The following is a 23427-nucleotide window of genomic DNA, read 5'->3' as shown; positions in this document are numbered from 1 at the left end:
CGCCTCAGCGCCTCCTGCCTCCTCCAGAGACGACATCCTCTCTAACAACCAGCCACCTAAAACAGATCCCCGAAAATACCACGCTTTCACTCTTCACCGTATAATAATGCTGGCAGCTGCAAAACAATAACAATCCTCCGGCCAACATCAATTCTGGATCGTGTTCACAAACCCAAATGTTTTCATACAACGTGGCTTACCATGAAGAGAACTTCCCACAAATTGTTGCTAATTTGAAGTTGGCAGGCACGAACGGCAACGTATGAAGCTAAAATACTGTAGCTACTATAAATATGAAAAACTGTTGCTGTTTTTGACACCATCGAAGCGTCTTTCCGTTTCGATAATCCGCCGTTAATATTCACGGCTCGGCTAAATGGAGTTACGCAGGAATGTAAAACTCGTCCAACACCTTGCTGCCACTAAAGCTGATTTACACTGCCCCGAGCCCTCATCTGCATATCGTTAAGCATCGTAATCATTCCCCTTGACGAGCAGGCGGAGACGCCCGCCTCGGGACACGTGACCTCAGTCGGCGCATGGGTTTATGGGACCGAAGTGGAGCAGGACAGTGAGCTCACTGCTCGCATTACAACTCCCATAAAACACCCTCACTATTTCACAAACTCACGGATTGTGTATAAAGCATGATCAAGCAGCGATCTTTGTTTCACCTTAACTAAGCTGCCCAAAACAACTATTAAAGCTGTTTTATTCTCTTCAGGAAGGACAAATCTCTGTCTCCAAGGCTGTAAGCAACCTGGCACTAGTGTAGTGTCAGTTTGGTGCTTCTGTGGGCAAAAACAAAGGACGCTGGTGGAAGAAAGCAAGCTGTCGAGAGTGTTACAGGAGGACACGGCCATTACTGAACAACACTTGCTTTGTGTTTCACCAGATATCGCATGTCAGAGACGACCAGTGCTACAGCGTTCAGGAGAAAATGCACCTTGGAGGTCCAGTCCAGTATAAGAGACTCGAATCTATCCATCTATGCACCCACGCATACAAGTACAATGATAATGAATACGTCTCTGTCTGATTAGAGGAACACCACTGGCCCATTTTGTCTCAGACCTGTGGTAAATTGGAGAACAGAGGACTTTTAGTTTCTAACCCCGCAATGTCATACCCTTCACGTGTCCCTTATGACAGACGGCCCATAAAACCCTTTCAATAAGTTGTAAAATGGAAATGGTGCCTCCTGTCTTCAGTGGGGAAATGGAGCCATGAACGTGAGATTTATTCAAAATCTTCAAGGGAAAATGGCGCAGATGAGGGCTGTGCTTGAGTAAAATTGCTTCTGTTTTTTTATTATTAATAATAATAATACTAATACAGTAAAAACAGTAATAATGTGGAATATTACTACGAATACAAATAACTATTTTCTATTTGAAAATATTTTAGAAATTGTTCCTGTGATTACAAAGCTGAATTATCAGCAGCCATTGCTAAAGTCTCCAGTGTAAGATACTGACTTATATATATATACATATATATATATATATATATATGTATATGTATATGTAGAAATAATAGGGGTGTCACGATATACCAGTATTGAGGATATCGATAATATTTAAATAATGAAATATCATTATTGTGTTAATTAGAGGTGTCGTAATATACCAGTATTGCCAAAATTGGTAAACATAGTATACATGCGATAATAGGACACAATAATCCAGCTCCAGTGCCATTATGGAGTGTTAAACTCTAACATGTCATTTGTTTCATTCATACTCAACACCAGAGGTTATATCTTGATATATATCGTTATCGTGAACTTTTGCGGTAATTGTGTAGTGAAAAATCTGATATTGTGACAGCCCATAGTTGTTCATGAGTCCCTTGTTTGTCCTGAACAGTTAAACTGCCCTCTGTTCTTCAGAAAAATCCTTCAGGTCCTACAAATTCTTTGTTTTTTTCAGCATTTTGGTGTATTTGAACCCTTTCCAAAAATGATTGTGTGATTTTGAGATCCATCTTTTCACAGTGAGGACAACTGAGGGACTCATATACAGCTATTACAGAAGGTTCAAACACTCACTGATGCTTCAGAAGGAAAAACCATGCATTAAGAGCCGGGGGGTAAAAACTTTTGGAATTTAAAGATCAGGGTAAATTTAACGTATTTTGTCTTCTGGGAAACATGTAAATATCTTCTGTAGTTGAATATGAAAAATATTATATTTATATTTAAGAAAAATGTACACATCTTCATTCTTTTCAAAAGTTTTCACCCCCAGGTCTTAATGGATCGTTTTTCCTTCTGCAGCATCAGTGAGGGTTTGAACCTTATGTAATAGTTGCATATGAGTCCCTCAGTTGTCCTCAGTGTGAAAAGATGGATCTCAAAATCACACAGTCATTGTCGGAAAGGGTTCAAATACACAAAAATGCTGAAAAAACAAAGAGTTTTTGGGACCTTATAGATTTTTCTTAGGAAAAGTGGGCAGTTTAACTGTTCAGGACAGGACAAATAAGGGACTCATGACCAACTATCACTAAACCAAAAAAAAAAAAAACTGAATCATTCAGGTAACAATACAGTATTAACAATCAAAACACATTTTTAAACAGGGTCATTTTATAAAATCAGCTATTATTTTCCCTTGTGGACTATATGTAAACATCTTTTATGTGATATATCTGATTCAGGTCAGTACTAAATAAAAAAATAAAAAAAACATGCATTTTTGTATGATCCTTCTTATTTTGGTAAAATAACATTTTGCAGATTCTGCAAGGTGTATGTAAACATTTGACATACACATACACATAAACATACACACACTTCCCCCCATGCCTTGCTTTTTTTCTCATAACAGTGATTAGAGTTCATCCCCAAATGCCTGAACAAACTGGATTTCACTGTGCCCGTTTTCAGGTGAGGTGGTGATAAACACAACCACCCACCACACACGTGAGCATAATGACAAACAATGCTGCTATTTGCAGACAAGCAGAGCAAAACAGTATTTTACCATGCTAGGACAAACAAAGCCACCACATGCGGTACACATGAGAATAAACCATGACCGGCTCCCATATAAACATCAGTGGAACAATCTCAAAGTGCCCGCTGGACTGAAATATGCTGCTTTTAGATTAGAGATCAGTACCTCTGTTTTATTGTCTTATCTTTATGCCGCACATGCTGTTGAATTGTAATTTGATAATGTGGGTAGATCATATCGTTTGGTGTCTCTGACCAAATGGACTGCAGTTTAACTAAGTTAATTAAATACAAAATTATATCGATTTGTGTCTGTACTGTCCACGCTGGGTTCAAACTGAGTTCTGAAATGATTTGAGAGAGATAGAAATCCCAGATTACAAAAACGACGAATGAGATAATGAGCAAATGACCACCCCTAGATTGAAAGAACGCAATCTGCACTGGACATCTAACTGTGCACTGAGTAGTTCAAAGTTTAGATAAGAGCTTTATGCTTCTTTTTGAAGAACTTCAAAATGTTCCTTTAAAGTAAAAAAGAGAAATTAATCACAAAAATGTACGCTTACCCGTAACAGAGCTGTCTAAGTTGTCCATGCTGGAGCCTGGCGTGTGTTCGATGCCCCTAATTGGCGGTGACATCTCGTATCCTTCGTCCTCCTCCTCATCGTCGTCTTCGTCAGGGAGGTCTGTCTCAATATCGGACACTAGGGTGCTGGAGACGTAGCCCACGGGCGGCGCGGGGGCCTGGGGCGGGTAAGGCCCACCCTGCATGTGCCTACGGAGAATTCAAGAAGTCAAACGCGAACATACCACGCTTTTTTGCATAACTGAGCGAGCTTCAAGGGTTGTCAGCGGGAGACAAAGGGTGTCAATGAGCGACAAGCCTAGACAAAAGAGAAATGCGTGGGGTGTGCTGTCTGTCAGGCAAAATTTGGTATTCCTAGAACATTCCTTGTCATCTCTCCGATGAATTGGGACAATTCGGCTAATTCAGCAGTGCCACGGTTTGCATGCTAACACAATGACCTACTAATTGCAGCTTGAAGAGGATACAATGGCAACCACCGCAGGCATGTCTTTGCTGTGGCTGTCACCAGCTAGACAGCTAGGTTCGATGACAGCCCTACTGTGTGTCTATATATATGTGTATCGGTGTGTGTTTGTGCAGTGCTGCTACTGCTGCTTTGATGTGGTCTATGCCAGGATTTGGATATAATTATGGGCTCTTCCCAGTCGTCACAAATGTTCTACGAGCAACATACTCATTATGGCGGCAACATGACATCTTCCTCCTGACAAGTGCCGACTGTAATAAACGGAAGTCGGTTTCTCTTGGAAAGACAGGTTGAAGCACGGGTTTAGCATGGGGGCTAGCAACTTTTTTTTTTTTCATTTAAATCATCCTTTTATTAAAAATGACTAACAAATTTGGTGCAACAAAAATGCTTTTGTGTAAATCCAGTTTAAAGAGTTAGTTCACCCAAAAATGAAAATTAGCCCATGATTTACTCACCCTCAAGGCATCCTAGGTGTATATGACTTCCTTCTTTCAAAAGAATCCAATTGGAGTTATTTTAGAAATGATCCTGGCTCTTCCAAGCTTTATAATGGCAGTGTGTGGTTGTTTCAGTTCATCAGTCCAAAAGAAGTCCAATAAAGTGCATCCATCCATAATAAAAAGTGCCTCACACGGCTCCAGGTGGTGAATAAAGGACTCATGTAGCGAATCGATGCGTTTTTGTTAGAAAAATAGCCATATTTAAAACGTAGGACGTCTGAATTGCACATGCAATGACAAATACGGAAGCACAGAAGAGATAGCAAAACAAAACAACGGTCATGAATTAGAAGTACAAAATAAGGATTTGTAAAGAAAAATGTCAGAGAATTCCATTATAAGCGAGACAGGTTTTCCTTTGCTAAGGTAAGAAAATTTAGCTTCCTTTGCTTCTGTAAACAAACGTTGTTTTTTGCAAGATCAGCAGCGCATGTGCTACGCATACGTCATACGTCATCCGTTTTCTGAGCGAAGACACTGAAATAGCGCACTAATACTCTTTCACATCTCATGAATGAGGAAATACACACAAAATGATGTCAAATTGTCCGTTTTGACGAGTATTCACGTAAATACATTTGGGAGAATATCAGACGTCAGTACGTTGCACTAATATAAAGGCATGTTGTGTGACAGCAGTTAAATCTGTGTCTATCATGATAAAATTTGTACAATGTATCAAATGTATCAAACCTGTACAATAAGTAATTTTAGAGAAATGCGTAATAAATGCATTACACTGTAACTAAACTCATTCGATTTTAGCCGAATCTACTGTAGATTTATTCAACTAAAATCTTATGACACGAAACCATGTGAGGCACTTTTTATTATGAATGGATTTGCTTTGTTGGACTTGTTTTTGACTGTTGAACAGAAACACCTACCCTCTGCCATCATATAACTTAAGAAATGCCAGGCCAGTTTTTAATATTCGATTGGATTTGTCTGAAGGAAGAAAATCATTTATACCTAGGATTTTAATTTAAATTTTTGGGTGAACTAACCCTTAACCCAGTAACAAAATCTTACCAAGTCTGTTTAGCCATGTCCAACTGGTAAGCGCGGGTTAGCTCATCTAAGTGGGCTTGGAGCATGGGCTGTATTTCTTCACGTGGAGATGGGCTCAGTGTGGCCGTGGACTGTTTTCCAAAGGAAACTGCTGCAGGAGACGAGGCCACGCCCCTTATGGGAGGAGTTGGCACCCGTTCTTCCTCTTCCTCCAGCTCATCCTCTAAACCCTGATGGAGGTACGTTTGCACAGGCAAGGGTGGGCCCCAACCATCACTATCATATCTGGAACAAATGAGCATAGAAACAAAATGAAAATGGATCGCGGACAGATCCCTGTGGCACCCCACTAACAATTGTGTGTTAGGAATGAGAAAAAATAATTTTGTTTTTTTAGAAATATCAGTCTAGCTACCAATTATGGATATTGTGAGACCCAGGTTGAACATCTTAATGGTAATGGTGTAAATCATGTGTTAAATGCAAAAAAAATCCAGAGGGATTTTCTCAGCTTTGCTTGTTCTTTAACACAGGCTGATCTGGCTGATTATTTCCCAGAACTGTGCTTATACATGCTGAAATAATACATGTCATAAAGCCAGCGTTCATTAGAGGAATTTGTCAGTGCACATCCCGTAGGACATAACAGTTTTAATCTGAAGCCATTAAAAACAGTGGCGAGATTTACAGCGTAGAAGACTACTCATTTGCCAGAGAGCCTATTAAGCCCGATGACTCTCCGAGATGGAAATTAACAGGGTTGAAAGGCAAGCACACCTCTCCAGCAGGGTATTTAATTTGTATCACCACCTTCGTGTTTTCTTTTAACTGTACAGATGGGGCGACGCTGATGTCAGACAAGAGTGGAGTGCCGTCGGAGGTGAAAGTATATTAAAAGTTGCTGAGCGTGAACAGTTTGTCAAACAGGGTTTTAATATTACATTCCATCTATTTATAATGGACAACAAATAAATCACCTAGTGTTAGCAGCTTGATTAATTCTCTAAGGAAGAAATAAATACCATTAGCAGATTTATTGATAATGTATTAGCTGGCCAGAAATCAATTTCTTACAAACATCATCGCCATTTTTATCACTTGATTGGAAAAATTCAGTGCTTAAAGGATTAGTTCACTTCCAGAACAATTTACAGATAACGTACTCACCCCCCTTGTCATCCAAGATGTGCATGTCTTTCTTTCCTCATTAGTAACGAAATTGTTTTTTAGGAAAAACCTTTCAGGAATTTTCTCCATATAATGAACTTTCGCAAGTTTAAACTTCCAAAATGCAGTTTAAATGCAACTTTGAAGGGCTCTAAACGTTCCGGCTGAGGAAGACGGGTTTTATCTAGCGAAACGATTGTTTATTTTCTGAAAAAATGTACAATTTATATACTTTTTAACCCCAAATGCTCGTCTTGTCTAGCTCTGTGATGCACACGCGTACTCTGTGCACTCCCGGTCAATACAGTTAGGGTATGTCGAAAAACTCCCATTTTATTATTTTTTTCCTAACTTCAATATCGTCCTACATCGCTGCAGAAGTACCGACCCAGTGTTTACAAAGTAAACGTGCATAGAAGGTCAAACGCTCTTTACAAAAAAGATAAAACAGTGATGTTGTATGATTTCAAAGTTGGAGAAGAAAATGAGATGGGAGTTTTTTGACATACCCTAACTGTCTTGAACCGGAATACACAGAGTTCACGCAGAGCTTGACAAGACGAGCATTTGAGGTTAAAAAGTGTATAAATTGTAAATTATTTTTGAAAATAACCGATCGTTTTGCTAGATAAGACCCTTCTTCCTTGGCTAGGATCATTTAGAGCCCTTTGAAGCCGCATTTAAACTGCATTTTGGACGTTCAAACTCGCAGGCATCACAGAAGTCCACTATATGGAGGACATTCCTGAAATGCTTTTCTCAAAAAACATAATTTCTTTACGACTGAAGAAAGAAAGACATGAACATTTTGGATGACAAGGGGATGAGTACATTATCTATAAAGTTTTGTTCTGGAAGTTAACTAATCCTTTAATTGCATGGATCATAATCTCTAGATATTATAGATGTGACCATGGAATTTGCACTATAGATGGTCACTATTACTTCTACTAAGTAGAGCTGAATGAGCGACTCTGAACCCTACCCTCCTCCGTCATGATGCTCTGAGGCATAGTGGTCCATCTCTGTGCCTGGAAGAGGGTGGACAGGAGGGGGAGGGAGTGGAACATTAGCCCAGTTGGAGCCATTCATCTTGGTGGGCTTGGCGTTTGCTTTGGTCTTCTTCTTCTTTCCGCCTTTCCCACCTACAATAGCAAAAGACGGGGATATTTTGTTAAAATTTGAATGCAGAATATCATATGATTAGCCAATTTCCATGTTTTCACCTTAAAATGAAACGTATTTATTCCCCACATGACATGTGCTTGAAATTGCTGTATGCTAAATGAAGGCTCTTGCAATGCCACAATCGCTTGTACGTTAGAATGTACAACTCTTCTGTACACAACTGCTTTCAAAATGTTCCCAAGCCAACATGACCATAAAAGCAATCTCAAGGCTGTGTGGTGAAAGAAACAGTTTGCAGCATGTCAATGGCTCAAAGACTGAATACTCAAAAGAATTACTGAAAAAACCTTTGACCTCCTTTTTAACCACGATTGCTATTCATGCTGGAATAACTCTGCTTACAATTCTGGTTCTATTCTATGAATATGCACTTCGTTTTCTTTACTTTAAGAAAAACTATTGGGAAAGAAACAACGTCAAAGATGGAAAGACAAAAAGAGCCTGTTGAACATGAATATTATGCATCCGCAATCTCCCTGGACAAAAGATTTGGCAAATCACACACTTGCCCAAGAACTTGTCCGAAGGATAGTAATTAATCACCCTTCTGTCACAATCTAATTAACAAAACTATCTAAATGTAACAGCCATCAATGCCAGATGAAGACATTTGGGACGAGGAAGTGATGTATATGCACGTCCTCCGCAGACTACACGCAGAGGCGGCAGGATTCATTACTGTAAATTATTAATGCCGCCGCTGGCAAACTCGACATGACCAGTGCTTTGCCGCATGTTGCCAGATCCTCCCGCGTTTCAAGCCAGGCATAAAATAGCTGAGGCTGATGGAGTCAGACACACGGCCAAATGCAAACGGGGGGGAAAACCTTCACTGGCAGCACTTGAGCTGTATGGGATCCTATCTGTCATCATCTGCCTCTGTCTGCCAATGGCCTCTAATCGTCCCTGCCGCCTCGAAATGTTCCGATTCAGGCAACCCTGTGGCTTCAAACATCGTGTTATTTAATATGATGCCAGGACACTGACAGGGCTATACATTAAGTCCAAAAAACTCTTCATAAAAGCCATGTTGAATCACATTCAAGAGCTATGAATAGACTATCTTCCTTGGATCTTAAAGGAATATTCCACCCAAAAATGAAAACGATCACGTTGTTCCAAAACCATATGACATTCTGTCTTCCGTGAAAACCAAAGAAAGAAATTTGAAGAATTGTGCTGGTCAATGAGTTGAATTAAAGACCAAGACTGTCACGCTTTAAAAAAGATGCAAAACATAAAAGTAGTCCCTATGATTAGTGCTTAATGATTTGAACCACAGACCACAAAACCAGTCTTAAGTAGCATGGGTATATTTGTAGCAATTGCCAAAAACACATTTTATGGGTCAAATTATATATTTTTCTTTTATGCCAAAAATCATTAGGATATTAAGTAAAGATCATGTTCCATATAGATATTTTGTACATTTCCTACCATAAATATATCAAAACTTAATTTTTGATGTGTAATATGCATTGCTAAGAACTTAATTTGGAGAACTTTAAAGGCAATTTTCTCAATATTTTGATTTTTTTTTGCACCCTCAGATTTTCAAATAGTTGTATCTCGGCCAAATATTGTCCTATCCTAACAAACATCGATGTATTTATATGTATTTATTCAGCCTTCATGTATTAATCTCAGTTTCAAAAAATTGACCCTTATGACTGGTTTTGTGATCCAGGGTCACATTTTATAGTACCTTACAAATAGTTTGTGGGAAAATCAGTTCCAAAAGTAATTTATTGATCATTTAAGTTCACTTTTACTTTTATGTTTTGCATCTTTTTTAAAGCGTGACAGTCTTGGTCTTTAATTCAACTCATTGAACAGCACAACTTAAATGTGCCAGTTCAGTCCAGCTTTTATGAACTTGTTCAACCAAATGTTTAATAGTTGAACCAGTTCATAAAACCATGCGTAATTGAATTAACGCAAAACGGCTGAATTGGCTTTTGAGTTCAATTTATTCAACATTTAATCAGTGTTGCTATTGTTAACTAAAAAAAAAAAAAAATAATAATATATTATTTTTATTAATTAATTGAAGCTGAAATGAAATAAAATATAAATATTAGATGAAAAAAATATATAAATGGAATCTAAACAGAAAAAAATATAATATATAAAAATGACAAAAGAACAAAAAAATATTAAAACTTAAACTAAAATGAATCTGAAAACTGAGAATATACAAATAAAAGTGGTTCCAAAATATTAATAAACTAATAAACTAAAATAAAAGATTGCTGAATAAATGTGTGTTCCTCATAAAAAGCTATTATATGTGACCCTGGACCACAAAACCAGTCATAAGGGTCAAATTTTTGAAATTGAGACTTATACATCATCTAAAGGCCAAAATAAGCCATACATAAGCTTTCCATTGATGTATGGTTTGTTAGGATAGGACAATATTTTACAAATCTGAGATGCAAAAAAATCAAAATATTGAGAAAATCACCTTTTACATTTTTCCTAATGAAGTTCTTAGCAATGCATATTACTAATCAAAAATTAGGTTTTGATATATTTACGGTAGGAAATGTAGAAAATATTTTCATGGAACATGATCTTTGGCATAAAAGAAAAATGGCTATTGCTACAAATACACCAGTGCTACTATGGTTTCAGAAGACTTGACATACAGTCATAAGGACCACTTTTATAATGCTTTTTTTGTCCTTTGCTTGAAAATCTCAGTTTACATTCATCGCACAGTACCTAGAGAGCCACCGGAAGGGGAAAACCAGTTTCGAGTGTTTTCAAAATGTTTATTTTTGGGTGCACTGCTCCTTTAAGAAAAGCAAAAACAAGTGTGAAAGAGCGAGCGTGAGAGGATGAGTACCGTAGCTATGCACGGTTTAAGACAGATTTGTCATACGGCGGCTGACGTTTATGATACTCCCGGCAGCCGGCCTATTAGAGAGCGTTCTCATCGGCGGAACTTCTCGCTGACGGTGCGCTATTGTTCCGACGGGCGAGGGAGAGCGGGAGGCATTAGGAGTCTTGCGGAGGGATGGAAGTGTCAAACGAAGATGAATAAAGCATGCTAGTAATAAAAAAATAACAACAGGCTAGAGGCAGAAGTGGCTGGAGTGGGGGGAAGTAATTGGGTTTCCTAATCGTTCCTCTGGGTGACGCGCGGCGTCAGCCAATAAATGGAGAGATGGCGTGATCACTCAATCACTCCCTCACTCCTTCTCTCACTTTCCTCCTTTCTTTCTCCCTCTGTTTGTCGAGTAGAGGGCATCAATAACGTAAACGAGTCTCTGCTGAGGAGTCGGGGCAGCTCCTGAAATTACCAACGTAAGATATGTGAGGAAAACAGAGAGGAAGGGCGTCGTGGGACGACAAACATGAAGTCGCTTTCTGAATTAGGCCAAAACAGGATGGTGAAGAGGCGAAGAAACTTGGCTGTGTTTCATAACTTATAAAGTTTCACACCGTTCGGACCTGTTCTGTCTTGTACAATGAATTATGATCTAATTGTATGTTAAGGTGGGGAAAAGAAGTAATAATAGTATTTGAAAATAATTAGCTTTTAATGGGGCAGTACAAAAACTTCATGGGCTTTCTATTACAGGAAATCCATGTGTTTCCGATTAGGAAAAGAGAGTTTTGCAGTTTTTATAGAAACGGCTGTGAATTTTTGGATCAAAACACACGCAAAACAACAAACATGCCCCCTGAAAGTGGGTTAAACATGTTTTTACACCTTTAAATTCATTAAAAACCCAATCAGATGCAAAAAGTGACATGATCCCTGATATAAAGTGAAACCCTAAAAAATAAATAAAATAAAATATAAAATAAGCACTTAACAGATTCATCGTTTAGATTAGGATTAGGATTAATACTAAAAGTTAAATTATTTCAATTTTTTCAGTTTTAAATTATTTGGGATAGTGACTCTTAGCAAACACAAAGTACACATTTTTGCTTGGAAATATTCAAATTATCATACATATTATAATTAAATTTATAATACATATATTTTTATTTAACAATGCATACTTCAAATTTAATCTCTGTCATTTATTTACAATACAATAAGTGTTTTTATTTATTTATTTATTTACATGCAAGACTATATTGAGATGGAAAAAATAATACATTAAAAAACAATAAATATAATTTTAAACACACCAGTGTTCAAAAGTTTTTTAAATTAATAATTAAAATTATTCAGCAAGAAAGCATCAAGTTGAACAAAAGCGACAGTAAAGAATTTTATATTGTTACAAAAATGTATTTTATTAATTATTATTATTGTTATTGTTAATTTTTTCCAAAGTTTAGATTTTTCAAAAAATCCTGAAAAAATTAAAAATTAAAAATTAAGCACCACAACTGTTTTCAATACTGATAACAATGAAAATGATTTCTTCCATAAAGAATTAAAATAAAGTAATATAGTTAAAGTATTTATTTATTTAACTTTCTTCCTATATGTAAAAATATCCTAAAATTGAGAAAAAAATTAATATTGTTACAAAAATGATTTTTTAAAGAATCCTGAAATAAACTAAATATATATTTTTTTTTAAGTTTCTTGTATATAGAATTAAATTGAGTGTGTGTGTGTGTGTATATACATATATATATATATATATATATATATATATATATATATATATATATATACATATATATATGTGTATATATATACATATATATATACACATATAACATAATTACTTGTCTTGCTGTGTTTTGACATTTGAATGGTAGTGTACATCTCCAAAATTTGTTTAAATGCTGAATAATAAAGTATGACAACAGTTCTCACGTTAATCAGGTTGCCACATATAAAGTACACATGTGATGTCACATTATATCATTACAGACCTTAAAATGCTGTACAAAGGTTAAACGAGATTGATTCGATTTGGTCAACTGATCTCTATCTTCTAAACAATCCTCGCCTGAAGAGCTTGAGATGTTTGACCTAAATCTACCCTTGGAGTCCTAATTGTAGCCCATGAAACACTTGAGCCAGATGCTTGGAGAGCGTCCCATCTAATGTCTGAGACTGCGTTGGATTACTGCACAGTTAAAGCACTGGCATGAAACTTGATTAGAGAGGAGAAAGAGAGCCACATGGACAGCGAGACGAGAGGATGGGGGCCGTCTCTGTGTCCTATAAATGACATTGTAATTTTCAGTACATGAATTTTATTGTAGCTTGTAACCATTAAAGGGAGGAATCGCCTCAAATCAAGCCGCTCGAGTGCGCGCGTGCGTTTCCGAGTGGTTTCTTTTACGTTGCAGTAGTGACCAATGACAAAACAAACCTACGCTGAAATCAAAAACACAGTGACATTGTTAACAAAAGGTTAATGACAATGTCAAAAGGTGTTCTGCTGGAATTACAGCATGTGCAACAGGTCAAACGAAGGCAGAAGAAAGGTTGAGTGGATCGTGTCATGCGCCATTTCCCCTTCACGTGTAAAAAGGGCTGTGAGGAAAGAGTGTGAAATGAGAAGACCAGAAACTCTTGGTTTTAAACTTTGTCTTTTAACCCTCTGGTGCTGTTGGGTCTTTTTTGACTGGGAATTTTATTTTTCCTTCATTGGAATGGTATGAAATCTGGTAATTTTTGGCGCTTGCTCAATGAATACAAAAAAATCACTGACAAGATTTAAAAAGCTTAAATGACCCTGAAAAAATAGTCAGACTTGTGCTGTTTGTGGTCAAAAATGTCTGCATTGGAAATAAATAGGAAGAAAATTTTATCTAGTGGAAGAGTTCGGTACTACAGGCAAACAAAAGTTAACTGAAAACTCATTTTTTGCGATATCAACTTCAAATTTGGTACACAACTTCTTGTTAAGATCTGAAGTGAATGCATTTTGAAAGTTAAAAAAAAAAAAAATATATATATATATTTTTTTTAAAAAGAGACCAACCTTAAGAAAGCATTCAAGATTTTATGACAGTTTAAGTTGGAAATTATTTTCAGGTCTATGCTTGTGGTTAACAGGTAATAAATGGGTCATAACTATAACATAAACATGGCAGTACCATAACCCCCCCCCCACACAAAAAAAAATGCTACATATGAATTAAAAAAAAACTGACCTTAAAAATCATACATTCATTTAAAAACAAAAAACAACAACAAAAAAAAAAACAGTTAAAACCATCTAAAACCAGTTGAAACCAGATGATTTAGCTAAAACCAGCTCAACTTGTTTAGAGAAAACAGCTACAAACCATCTAAAACCAGTTAAAACCATCTAAATCAGCCAATTTAGCTAACCAGCTAAAAGCTGTTTAACAAAAACAGCTAAAACATCTAAAATCAGTTAAAACCATCTGAAACCAGCTGTTTCACATAAAAAAAACAGCTAAAGCCATCTAAAACCAGCTGATATAGCTAAAACCAGCTAAAACCAGTTGATTTAACAAAAACAGCTAAAACCAGCTCAACTCATTTAGAAGAAAACACCTAAAACCAGTTAAAACCATCTAAAACCAGCTGATATAGCTAAAAAAAAAACAGCTAAAACCAGTTGATTTAACAAAACAGCTAAAACCATCTCATTTACCTAAAAACCAGCTAAAACCAGTTGATTTAACAAAAACAGCTAAAACCAGTTCAACTCATTTAGAGAAAACAGCTAAAATCATCTAAAACAAGTTAAAACCAGCTAAAACCATCATATTTACCTAAAAACCAGTTTATTTAACAAAAACAGATAAAACCATCTAAAGCCAGTTAAAACCAGCTAAACCAGTTGATTTAACAAAACCAGCTAAATCCATTTAATTAAGAAAAACATCTAAAAACCAGCTAAATCCAGTTGATTTAACAAAAACAGCTAAAACCAGCTCAACTCATTTAGAGAAAACAGCTAAAACCATCTAAAACCAGTTAAAACCATCTAAAACCAGCTGATATAGCTAACAAACAGCTAAAACCAGTTGATTTAACAAAAACAGCTAAAATGGGCTAAATACAGTTAATTTAGCGAAAACCAGCTAAAAATCAGCTAAAACCAACTGATTTAGCAAAAAAAGCTAAGAAAAAAATCAGCTTAAACCAGTTGATTTAGCAAGAACCAGCTAAAATCAGTTGATTTAGAAAAACCAGCTACTGTAAAAACCAGCTAGAACCAGTTGATTTAACAAAAAACAGCTAAAACCAGATACAGTGTTTTAAAACCAAGGTTAAAGAATGAACTAAACATTATTATGCAAAGGTCAATTCTCAGAATCATCTAATATCACAGAAAAAAAATCATATTTTAGTACTAGAAACCTGCTTTTTTTTTTTTTTTTTTTTTTTTTTTTTTAAGAAAAAAGGACATCACACAGTGGCTGTAGATCCAGTCGACTTGACAGCTATAAGAAACAGTTATCACACAAACCCATACTATTAAGAGGACAGAGCAGGAGTCATGGCGTGTGCACCACGGTTAGTGGAGGTGAAAGGGGAGAGGGGCAGACTGAAGGAAAGATGCGGGTTGAGCTGCTGACCGGTGAAATACCAACCTGACAGACTGTTGCTCCGATCTGAGCTGTTGTGGGAGCTGGTGGTGCTGAAATCCTGTGATTGGTTGTGCGGCATTCTATTAGACAATCCGTCAGCCAATCGGTAGTCAGGAATGAAAAGGAGTGCTAGTGGAGGCGAAGGGCAAAAAAGTGGCATCAGGTGGAGGGCAAGATGGCACAAGCGCATGCAAGGGCGTGCAGTTAGAGCAACAAGCAAAGCATTGATCTCACACACAAACTCTGATTTAAAAATCTTATTCTTGCTAGTCTAATGATAGTAAGATACAATACTTTTAATACTTTTCAAAGTAAAAGTGTTATTATTATTATTATTATTATTATTATTATTAAAACTCCTATATAAGAGACCTTTTGAAACCATTATAAGCACGAGTTGTTCCAGAATTATTCTACATTTTATACAATTTTGTCCAAATTCAGTATATAAAGCAGTATTAAATATATCTTTGTAGAATAAAGCATTCCCAGAATACACTGCCTTCCAAATAAATATCCAAAATAACTTCAAGATAGCATTTAAAATGGGAAAATGCTGATTATAAATATAAAAAATATTTAAAATGATTAAAATTGTTAAAATAAATATATAAATAATTGTTAAAATAAAATTAATACAATAAAAATATTACTTTTTTATTAAAATTAAAATAAATTATGTATAATGTAATTATAAATTATAAATAATAATTTAATTTAATAAGTTTAATTTAATAATTTGTTGTTTTATTTATTTTAATGCTGATTATAAATATATAAAATATTTACAATGATTAAAATTGTTTTAAAATAAAATTAAAATGTTAAAATAAATTATTATAATTATAAAATCTACCTTAAAATTAAAATTTTCTATCATTTATAATTTAATAATTTGTTTTATTTATTTTAAAATTATTTAACCATTTAAAATATTGTTATACATTTATAATTATTTAAATATTTTTATAAATTTATTTATATATTTAGTTTTTAAATAAATGATTTAACTTTATTGCTACAAATTATTTTTAAATTATTCATAATTATATAATATATATATATAAAATAAATGTATATAATATGATATAATAAAAATATTATTTATAATGTAATTGTAAATCTGAATTATAATTCATTTTACTATAATTAATCATTTATTTTAATAATGTCTTTTTTCTAAATTATTTATAAATTAAAATAATTACACTTTTTAATCATGAAAAAATTGTATACATTTATAATTATTTACGTTTGTATTTACATAATTATTTTTATTGCTACAAATAATCGTAAATTATTGATAATTATATTAAATATATTACAAATTAAATGCATTACATTACACAATAATATAATATAATATAATATAATATAATATAATATAATATAATATAATATAATATAATATAATATAATATAATATAATATAATATAATATAATATAATATAATATAATATAATATAAAAGTTGCTGATAATGTTCAAAAACAGTTTCTTTTTTCTTTCTTTCAGTCAGGATGCTGCCTAGCAGACAGCATGGCAGCTCACTAGTTTCTGGAACAGAGCCCTAATTGCTTTAAAATCTCTCAATTTGTCTAGTTTCTTTGGAAAGTGTCTCATTCAGAGGTTAACAACATACATTAGTGCTAATTTTCCTGGAATTAATTCTATTTGTTGGCAAGTTAACCAGTTCATGGAAACGTTTGTACATGTGATTTACAGTAATTTCATAGTTAGAGGTTTATTCAAGACCGAATGAAAGCGGAAGCGGTTTTTAATTGCGTTAAGGAACATCTCTACAATTTATCATTCTGTTCGACTGCAGAGAATAAGTTCATTAATATGGATAGTAGTACTTTTTTGATTAAAAAAAAAAGCAGAGTGCATTTGTCTAAGAGCTTTTCAAAATAGAATAAATCTTGGCTAACGATGTTACACTCTTTTAGCCCAAAGACAATATGAATAATAAATGCGGTTGGTCGGAAACACATTCAAGGGTCAGGGATTTTGTTATGGGCCAATGATATACATTCGTATTGTTCCTGAATGTCAGAAAAATGCAACATTAATACAACGGTGGTCAAATTAACACTGATACAAACCTCAGGCAATATCCAGAAATAGAGCAACTGGCTGTGTTTCAAAAGATTTTGGAAACGCACAAACAAGCTTACACAGATGCGCGCACACACACACACACACACACACACACACACACACACACACAGCCCGACTCACTGTTGTTGCAGGAGTTCTTGTCTGGCAGTGAGTAGCCCAGGTTGGCCATTTCCTGCTTGGCCTGTAGGGAGGTCTTCCACTGGGCCTCGGGCAGATCGACGGCCAGCTCGTGAATGCTGTTGGAGTGGAGGATCTGAGTGGTGGCATAGGGCGTGGCCTGGGAGGCGGGGCTTGGACTGCCGAATCCACCTTTGGTGGTGAAGTCGATGCTGCTGTAAATGGCTCCGTCTGAGAGCATGGTGCCCGTCTTGTCGGCCTGAGCGCTGGGCATCACGTCTGAATGGAACGGGAAGACAGGAAGAATTGGAGGATCGGGTGGTTAATATGGTGTTGGAAAAGTTGTTTGGGGAGAAAAAGGCATGTTAGTTTTGCAAGAAATCCAAACAAAATATTTCAATGCATTTCTACAAACTCCTTCACAACAAGTTTTGTTTTATTTATTTTGAGATTCTAGGTTAATTTTACATTTTTGTATAACCGAAAAATTTCACATACATATACACACATAATACTAAAATCATTATTATTATAAATAAAACTGCAAAAATACATAATAATAATAATAATGATAATAATAATAATAATAATAATAATAATAATAAATTATTTTTTAATATACTAAATTATAATGATAATTATTATTATTAATAATAATAGTAATAAAAATGATAAATACATAAAACTACAGGAATAATTTTAAAAATACATTTTAATATACTACATTAATAATAATAAAAACATCAAATTATTTTAATATAATAATAATAATAATAATTATTATTATTATAGAAATTAGAAATATATAATTATAATATATAATTTAATATACTAAATTAATATTAACTAAATCCATATAATTAAACTACAGGAATACTTAATAATAACAATAATAACTACTACAAATTGTTTTAATATACTAAATTAATAATATTAGTAATACTACTACTAATTATTATTATTATTATATACAACTACAGGAATACTTAATGTATCTAATAATACATCTAATAAAAATAATGATGATATTAATAATGAATAATAATAATTATTATTATCATTATTTATATAATAATTACAATCATTTTAATATACAAACTTATTATTATAATTATAATTATTATTATTTATTATTATTATACTTATATATATATATATATAATATCATTGTATATAAACATAATGAAAGTCTGTAAATATGCAGTATTTTTGGTCTGAACAGGCCTTTAGTTTCCTTGCATTCTTTCCCTTTGCTGCTACTATATTTCTGTTGCATTTTTCCTTTGCACTTGTGAAGGAGGAAATAATGCTGTAACTCCACATGTGTGTATATGTGTGTACTGAAGAGAAAATGATATACAGCAGCTGCATCTGCGGCTGTCCTTCACGACTCACTGCTCCACCACCATCTTTTCCTCACGCTTTCCCCCACCACCACCCCTCTCCTCCGCTATCGGCCCTTCCTCAGTCTGACAGTGGGTCAGAACCACAGCCATTAGTTTCAGCATGACAGCAGGATGCGGGTGGCGATATAAGTCTGTCCCAGCGCATGATGAATAAATGTGTGTGTCCAAAAGCGGCCGATGCAATATGCATACAGGTGTTCATCTTACGGACAACATCAGGACACCCTGAATGAATCATCGCCCCGGAAATATAAAAGGCGAAGAGGACATTTTCTTTCAACTGATGGGGAGAGGATGCTTTTAACACTTTGAACTCTTGACTACAACCGTTTTTGCCAATGTAATGTGTTCTAAATTCCTAAGCAATGCAGCAATGGGTCTGAGAGTCGATTTACCTCCACGGCCGAAGTTGTTGAGGTCATTGGGTCCTCCAGAACCGCTGTTAACAGGCAGACTGGTGGCCGGCCAGGAGTCGGCGAGCCACGGGTATCCCGAATCACTGGCATTCAGCAGACCAGGACGACTGCGGGAACACAAACCATGCATGTTAGACTTATATTCCTCTATATTCTGAGTTTCCACACTGTTTAAGCAATGAATTTTAATAACTTTCCAACTCGCTTGTGATTACTGGATATGGATTTGACTGAGACAGAGTAATTTAATAATTGAGAACTGGTTTGAGTGAAAAAGAGAATTCACTTACAAATCAAGGCCACAAGTGTATGAAAGTTTTATTCATAAGCTCTATAAAGCAGAACATTGTATATTTATATGTATATTCAGTACAGAAATTTACAAATTCTTTCTTTCTTTCTTTCTTTCTTTCTTTCTTTCTTTCTTTCTTTCTTTCTTCTTTCTTTCTTTACATATAATAGACGGAAGGTAAAATCTAATCCAAAGTTTAATTTAAAGAAAACTATGGAATCTATGGGAAAAGTTTATTAAAATAATTATTATGATTATTATTGCAATAATTATTTCAATAAGTACAAGTATTAAACAACTGTATTAACTTTAATACTAATAATAGTAATAAATAATAATAATAATAATAATAATAATAATAATAATAATAATAATATTATTATTATTATTATCATTCAATTAAAAAATATTTAAAAAATATAATTAAAAATATATTTTAATATTATTATTATTTAATAATTATTAAACTGAATTCTCAGATTATTAATACATAATTTATTTATTACGGAATTATGAAATGTTGGTTTCTGAATCAGTGTGAAAAAATATATAATAATAATAATAATAATAATAATAATAATAAATTATTATTATTATTATTATTATACTAAATGCTCAGATTATTATAAATAAATTAAAGTATTTATTATAGAATTATGCAACATTTTTGTCTGAATCAGTGTGAAATTATTATATACATTTATATAATAATAATAATTACGATTTAACAATATTACTAATATGCAGTGTATGAATGTGATTTTGTAAATATTTGTATAAAAACTTTTAAAAAAATAGATACATTGTGTAGGTACAGCAAAATAATAGAAATAGACCAAGAATACACTGGAACCAAAGTTTAAAATACAGCCGAACATAAACATATAAACAATCCAGTGCAAATGTAAAGCTCTTATATCATAACTCTTTCTGTCTCAATCTAAGATTTTCCAACATGATTGAAAAAATAATGAACTAAATGCATGACAGAAATCTGCAGGGAGTCCAAATAAAGACACAAACAAATGATGTGTATGACACTCTCATGGCATCTCTTTTCAACAGAAATGCTTATTTTTCTAGGATTTCCCTAAAGAAATTCTGTTCTTATTTGATAAAACACTAGTAGTATAGCAGAGATTTTTTCCATTTCAACCTCGAAATTCTCCGAAAGCTTTAGGATTTGAAACAAAGACAGCATTTGTCATTGTAGCCGCACAAGAAAACACAAAGTGAACACCCTTCGGTACATGCCGACACACACCATCAATTAACAGATCACCCTCCTTATAATACACCATCTTCATCTCACCCAACTCCTGTGTTTTACAACACGCTCCTCCACATCTGACAACCGCGAGTGTGTGTACGAACGCTCACATAGGAGGTTTCATTTACCAGGTGTTGTGTGTCTTCCCAAGGGTGTGTGTGGCGTAAAGGCATCATTAAGACTTTAAGCTGTCACGGGTGAGTGCTGTGGGCCATTACCACCACTTTACTGTGCAATCACCTCGCTGATGCTTGTTGCCACGGGCAACAGATGCTGAGGAGAGCTTGTGTTTTTACCCACATCCCTTCATTTGTGCTGCTAAAGCCACACTCCCACTATAAAAACGGCTGTTTTTTCTTTTCAGAATGAGCGTGGATGGAAATAAAGAGCCACTGGTTGAGGAAGGCTGGGAATGTAACAATAGAGGACTGGAGAACGAGTGGAGAGGTAGATGAATAAAGCGCTCAAGGACTCCTTCATTTTTCGGCCCACATCTCTGTATTTCGCCTTTCATCATTGTTAGAGGAGCAATTTGTGGTCACGGTCGTGGAGACGGAGCAATGCCGGTGCGAACGGTAGATTTTGAAAGAGCACAAAGGCAAGAGTGCAAACCAAAAGACATTTTTAAAAACAAGTCAGTCCGCTCAGCGGCCATCCTGGCAAAGTTCCATGGGCGGAAATATATCTGAACTGGATTTTAATTCAAATCTATTAACTCATATTTTGTTTCCAATTAGAAGAAGAATAATTGTTATTATAAACATAAACAAACAAACAAATATTAAAAAGTGTTTCTAAAATATACTACAATGAATCAATCATTTAGCCAGCAATAAGATAGTCCAAAAATAAATAAATAAATAAATAAATAAACAAATAAAAATAAGTTATTATTATTATTATTATTATACTAATCAACACACCAAACAACAAAAGTAGTAAAATAAATAAATAAATAAATAAATAAATAAATAGGGTTTTAGTGTTTTTAAATTAGATTTTAATTATAATTCAGTCATTTAAATAATAATAATAATAATAATAATAATAATAAATTATATTATATTATATAATAAAGTTAAATTAAATTATATTATATAATAAAGTTACTTAACTAAGTTATATAATAAAATTATATTATTATTATTATTATATTATACAAATAAATAAATATTAATAGTAAACAAACAAACAAATAAACTTTAAAATGTTTTTAAAATTAGATTTTAATTATAATTCAGTAATTTAAGTATAATAATAATAATAATAATAATAGTAAATTATTATTATTATTATTATTATTATGATTATTATCATTAGTATTATACAAATAAATAATCATAATAAATAATAGTTATCATTATAAATAAGTTACTATTTTAAATAAATAACTATTATTATTTATCTTTATAATAAATCTATTTTTAATAAATTACTATTTTGAATTGTTATTATTATTATTATTATTATTATTATTATTTATTATACAGAAAACAAACAATAATAAATAAAAATGTTTAAACGTTTTTAAATTTCATTTTAATTAAAATTCATTATTAGTAGTAACAGTACTACACAAATAAATAAACAAACAATAATAGTTATTGTCAAATAAATAAAGCTTTTAAAAAGTGTTTTAAATTAGCTTTTAAATTTCAGTAGAATTTTTAATAATAATAATAATAATAATAATAATAATAATTTATTATTATTATTATTATTAGTCTTTTAAATTAGCTTTTAATTTTAATTCAGAAATTGTAATAATAATAATAATAATAATAATAATAATAATAATTTGTAGTAGTAGTAGTAGTAGTATAAAATTATTTTTAGTAGTAGTAGTAGTACTATACAAATAAATAAACAATAATAGTTATTGTTATAAATAAGTAAAGCTTTATTAAAAAATGTGTATTAAATGAGCTTTTATTATTATTATTATTATTATTATTATACAAATAATGCCTGTGATCCCTTATGGCAAATTTTAAATATGCTTTAGCTAATTTATACTTACACAGTGCTATTTCTAATTGATAAATTGGTAGATTGATTTTTGAATTGCAGTTTGTAAAAGAAATCTACAAAATAAGTCTATAGAGCATGTGTATCATACTGATAAGTAACTTAAAATACAGCTTTAAAAAAGCCAAGGCTTCTCCTACTCATCTGACCTTGTTTGCCTGGTTTACAGTCTCCGACACAAACATACTCATCCAAAGACTCAAGCACAGATCTGCATCAACACAACCCAGTCGTCTTTGTCTCTTATCCTTCTCTACTTCACTGTGACTTTCTCTCGTCTCCTTTCACTCCTGCTCTCTGTGGAAATACATTTGCCCTGAGGTGGCTCGTCTCCCCCAGGCCCGGGGAACAGTGTGTTTTTTGGGAGCCGGGGGCAATATAGCGGTAATGG

At 33.6% G+C, this 23427-nt stretch overlaps 1 protein-coding gene across 12 annotated transcripts in view; it reads right to left on the bottom strand.

The window, feature by feature from the left end:
- The window catches only part of robo2 (roundabout, axon guidance receptor, homolog 2 (Drosophila)), a 489160-nt gene that overhangs the window by 9896 nt on the left and 455837 nt on the right, over positions 1 to 23427 (bottom strand). For 8 of the 12 annotated variants that reach the window (XM_051129111.1, XM_051129121.1, XM_051129114.1 and 5 more), the window contains 6 exons: positions 19426 to 19553; positions 17628 to 17903; positions 15390 to 15515; positions 7684 to 7843; positions 5553 to 5816; positions 3529 to 3737 (listed from right to left, as the gene is read on the bottom strand). In XM_051129111.1, the coding sequence (XP_050985068.1) occupies positions 3529 to 3737; positions 5553 to 5816; positions 7684 to 7843; positions 15390 to 15515; positions 17628 to 17903; positions 19426 to 19553 (1163 nt within the window). The remainder of the gene's footprint in view (positions 1 to 3528; positions 3738 to 5552; positions 5817 to 7683; positions 7844 to 15389; positions 15516 to 17627; positions 17904 to 19425; positions 19554 to 23427) is intronic. The other 4 variants (XM_051129117.1, XM_051129118.1, XM_051129123.1 and 1 more) reach the window with 1 other exon arrangement.

This window comes from Labeo rohita, chromosome 15 (genome assembly GCF_022985175.1).
Source record: "Labeo rohita strain BAU-BD-2019 chromosome 15, IGBB_LRoh.1.0, whole genome shotgun sequence".
In the NCBI taxonomy this organism is placed as follows: Eukaryota; Metazoa; Chordata; class Actinopteri; order Cypriniformes; family Cyprinidae; genus Labeo; species Labeo rohita.
This window is presented reverse-complemented; position numbering and strand designations above follow the sequence as displayed.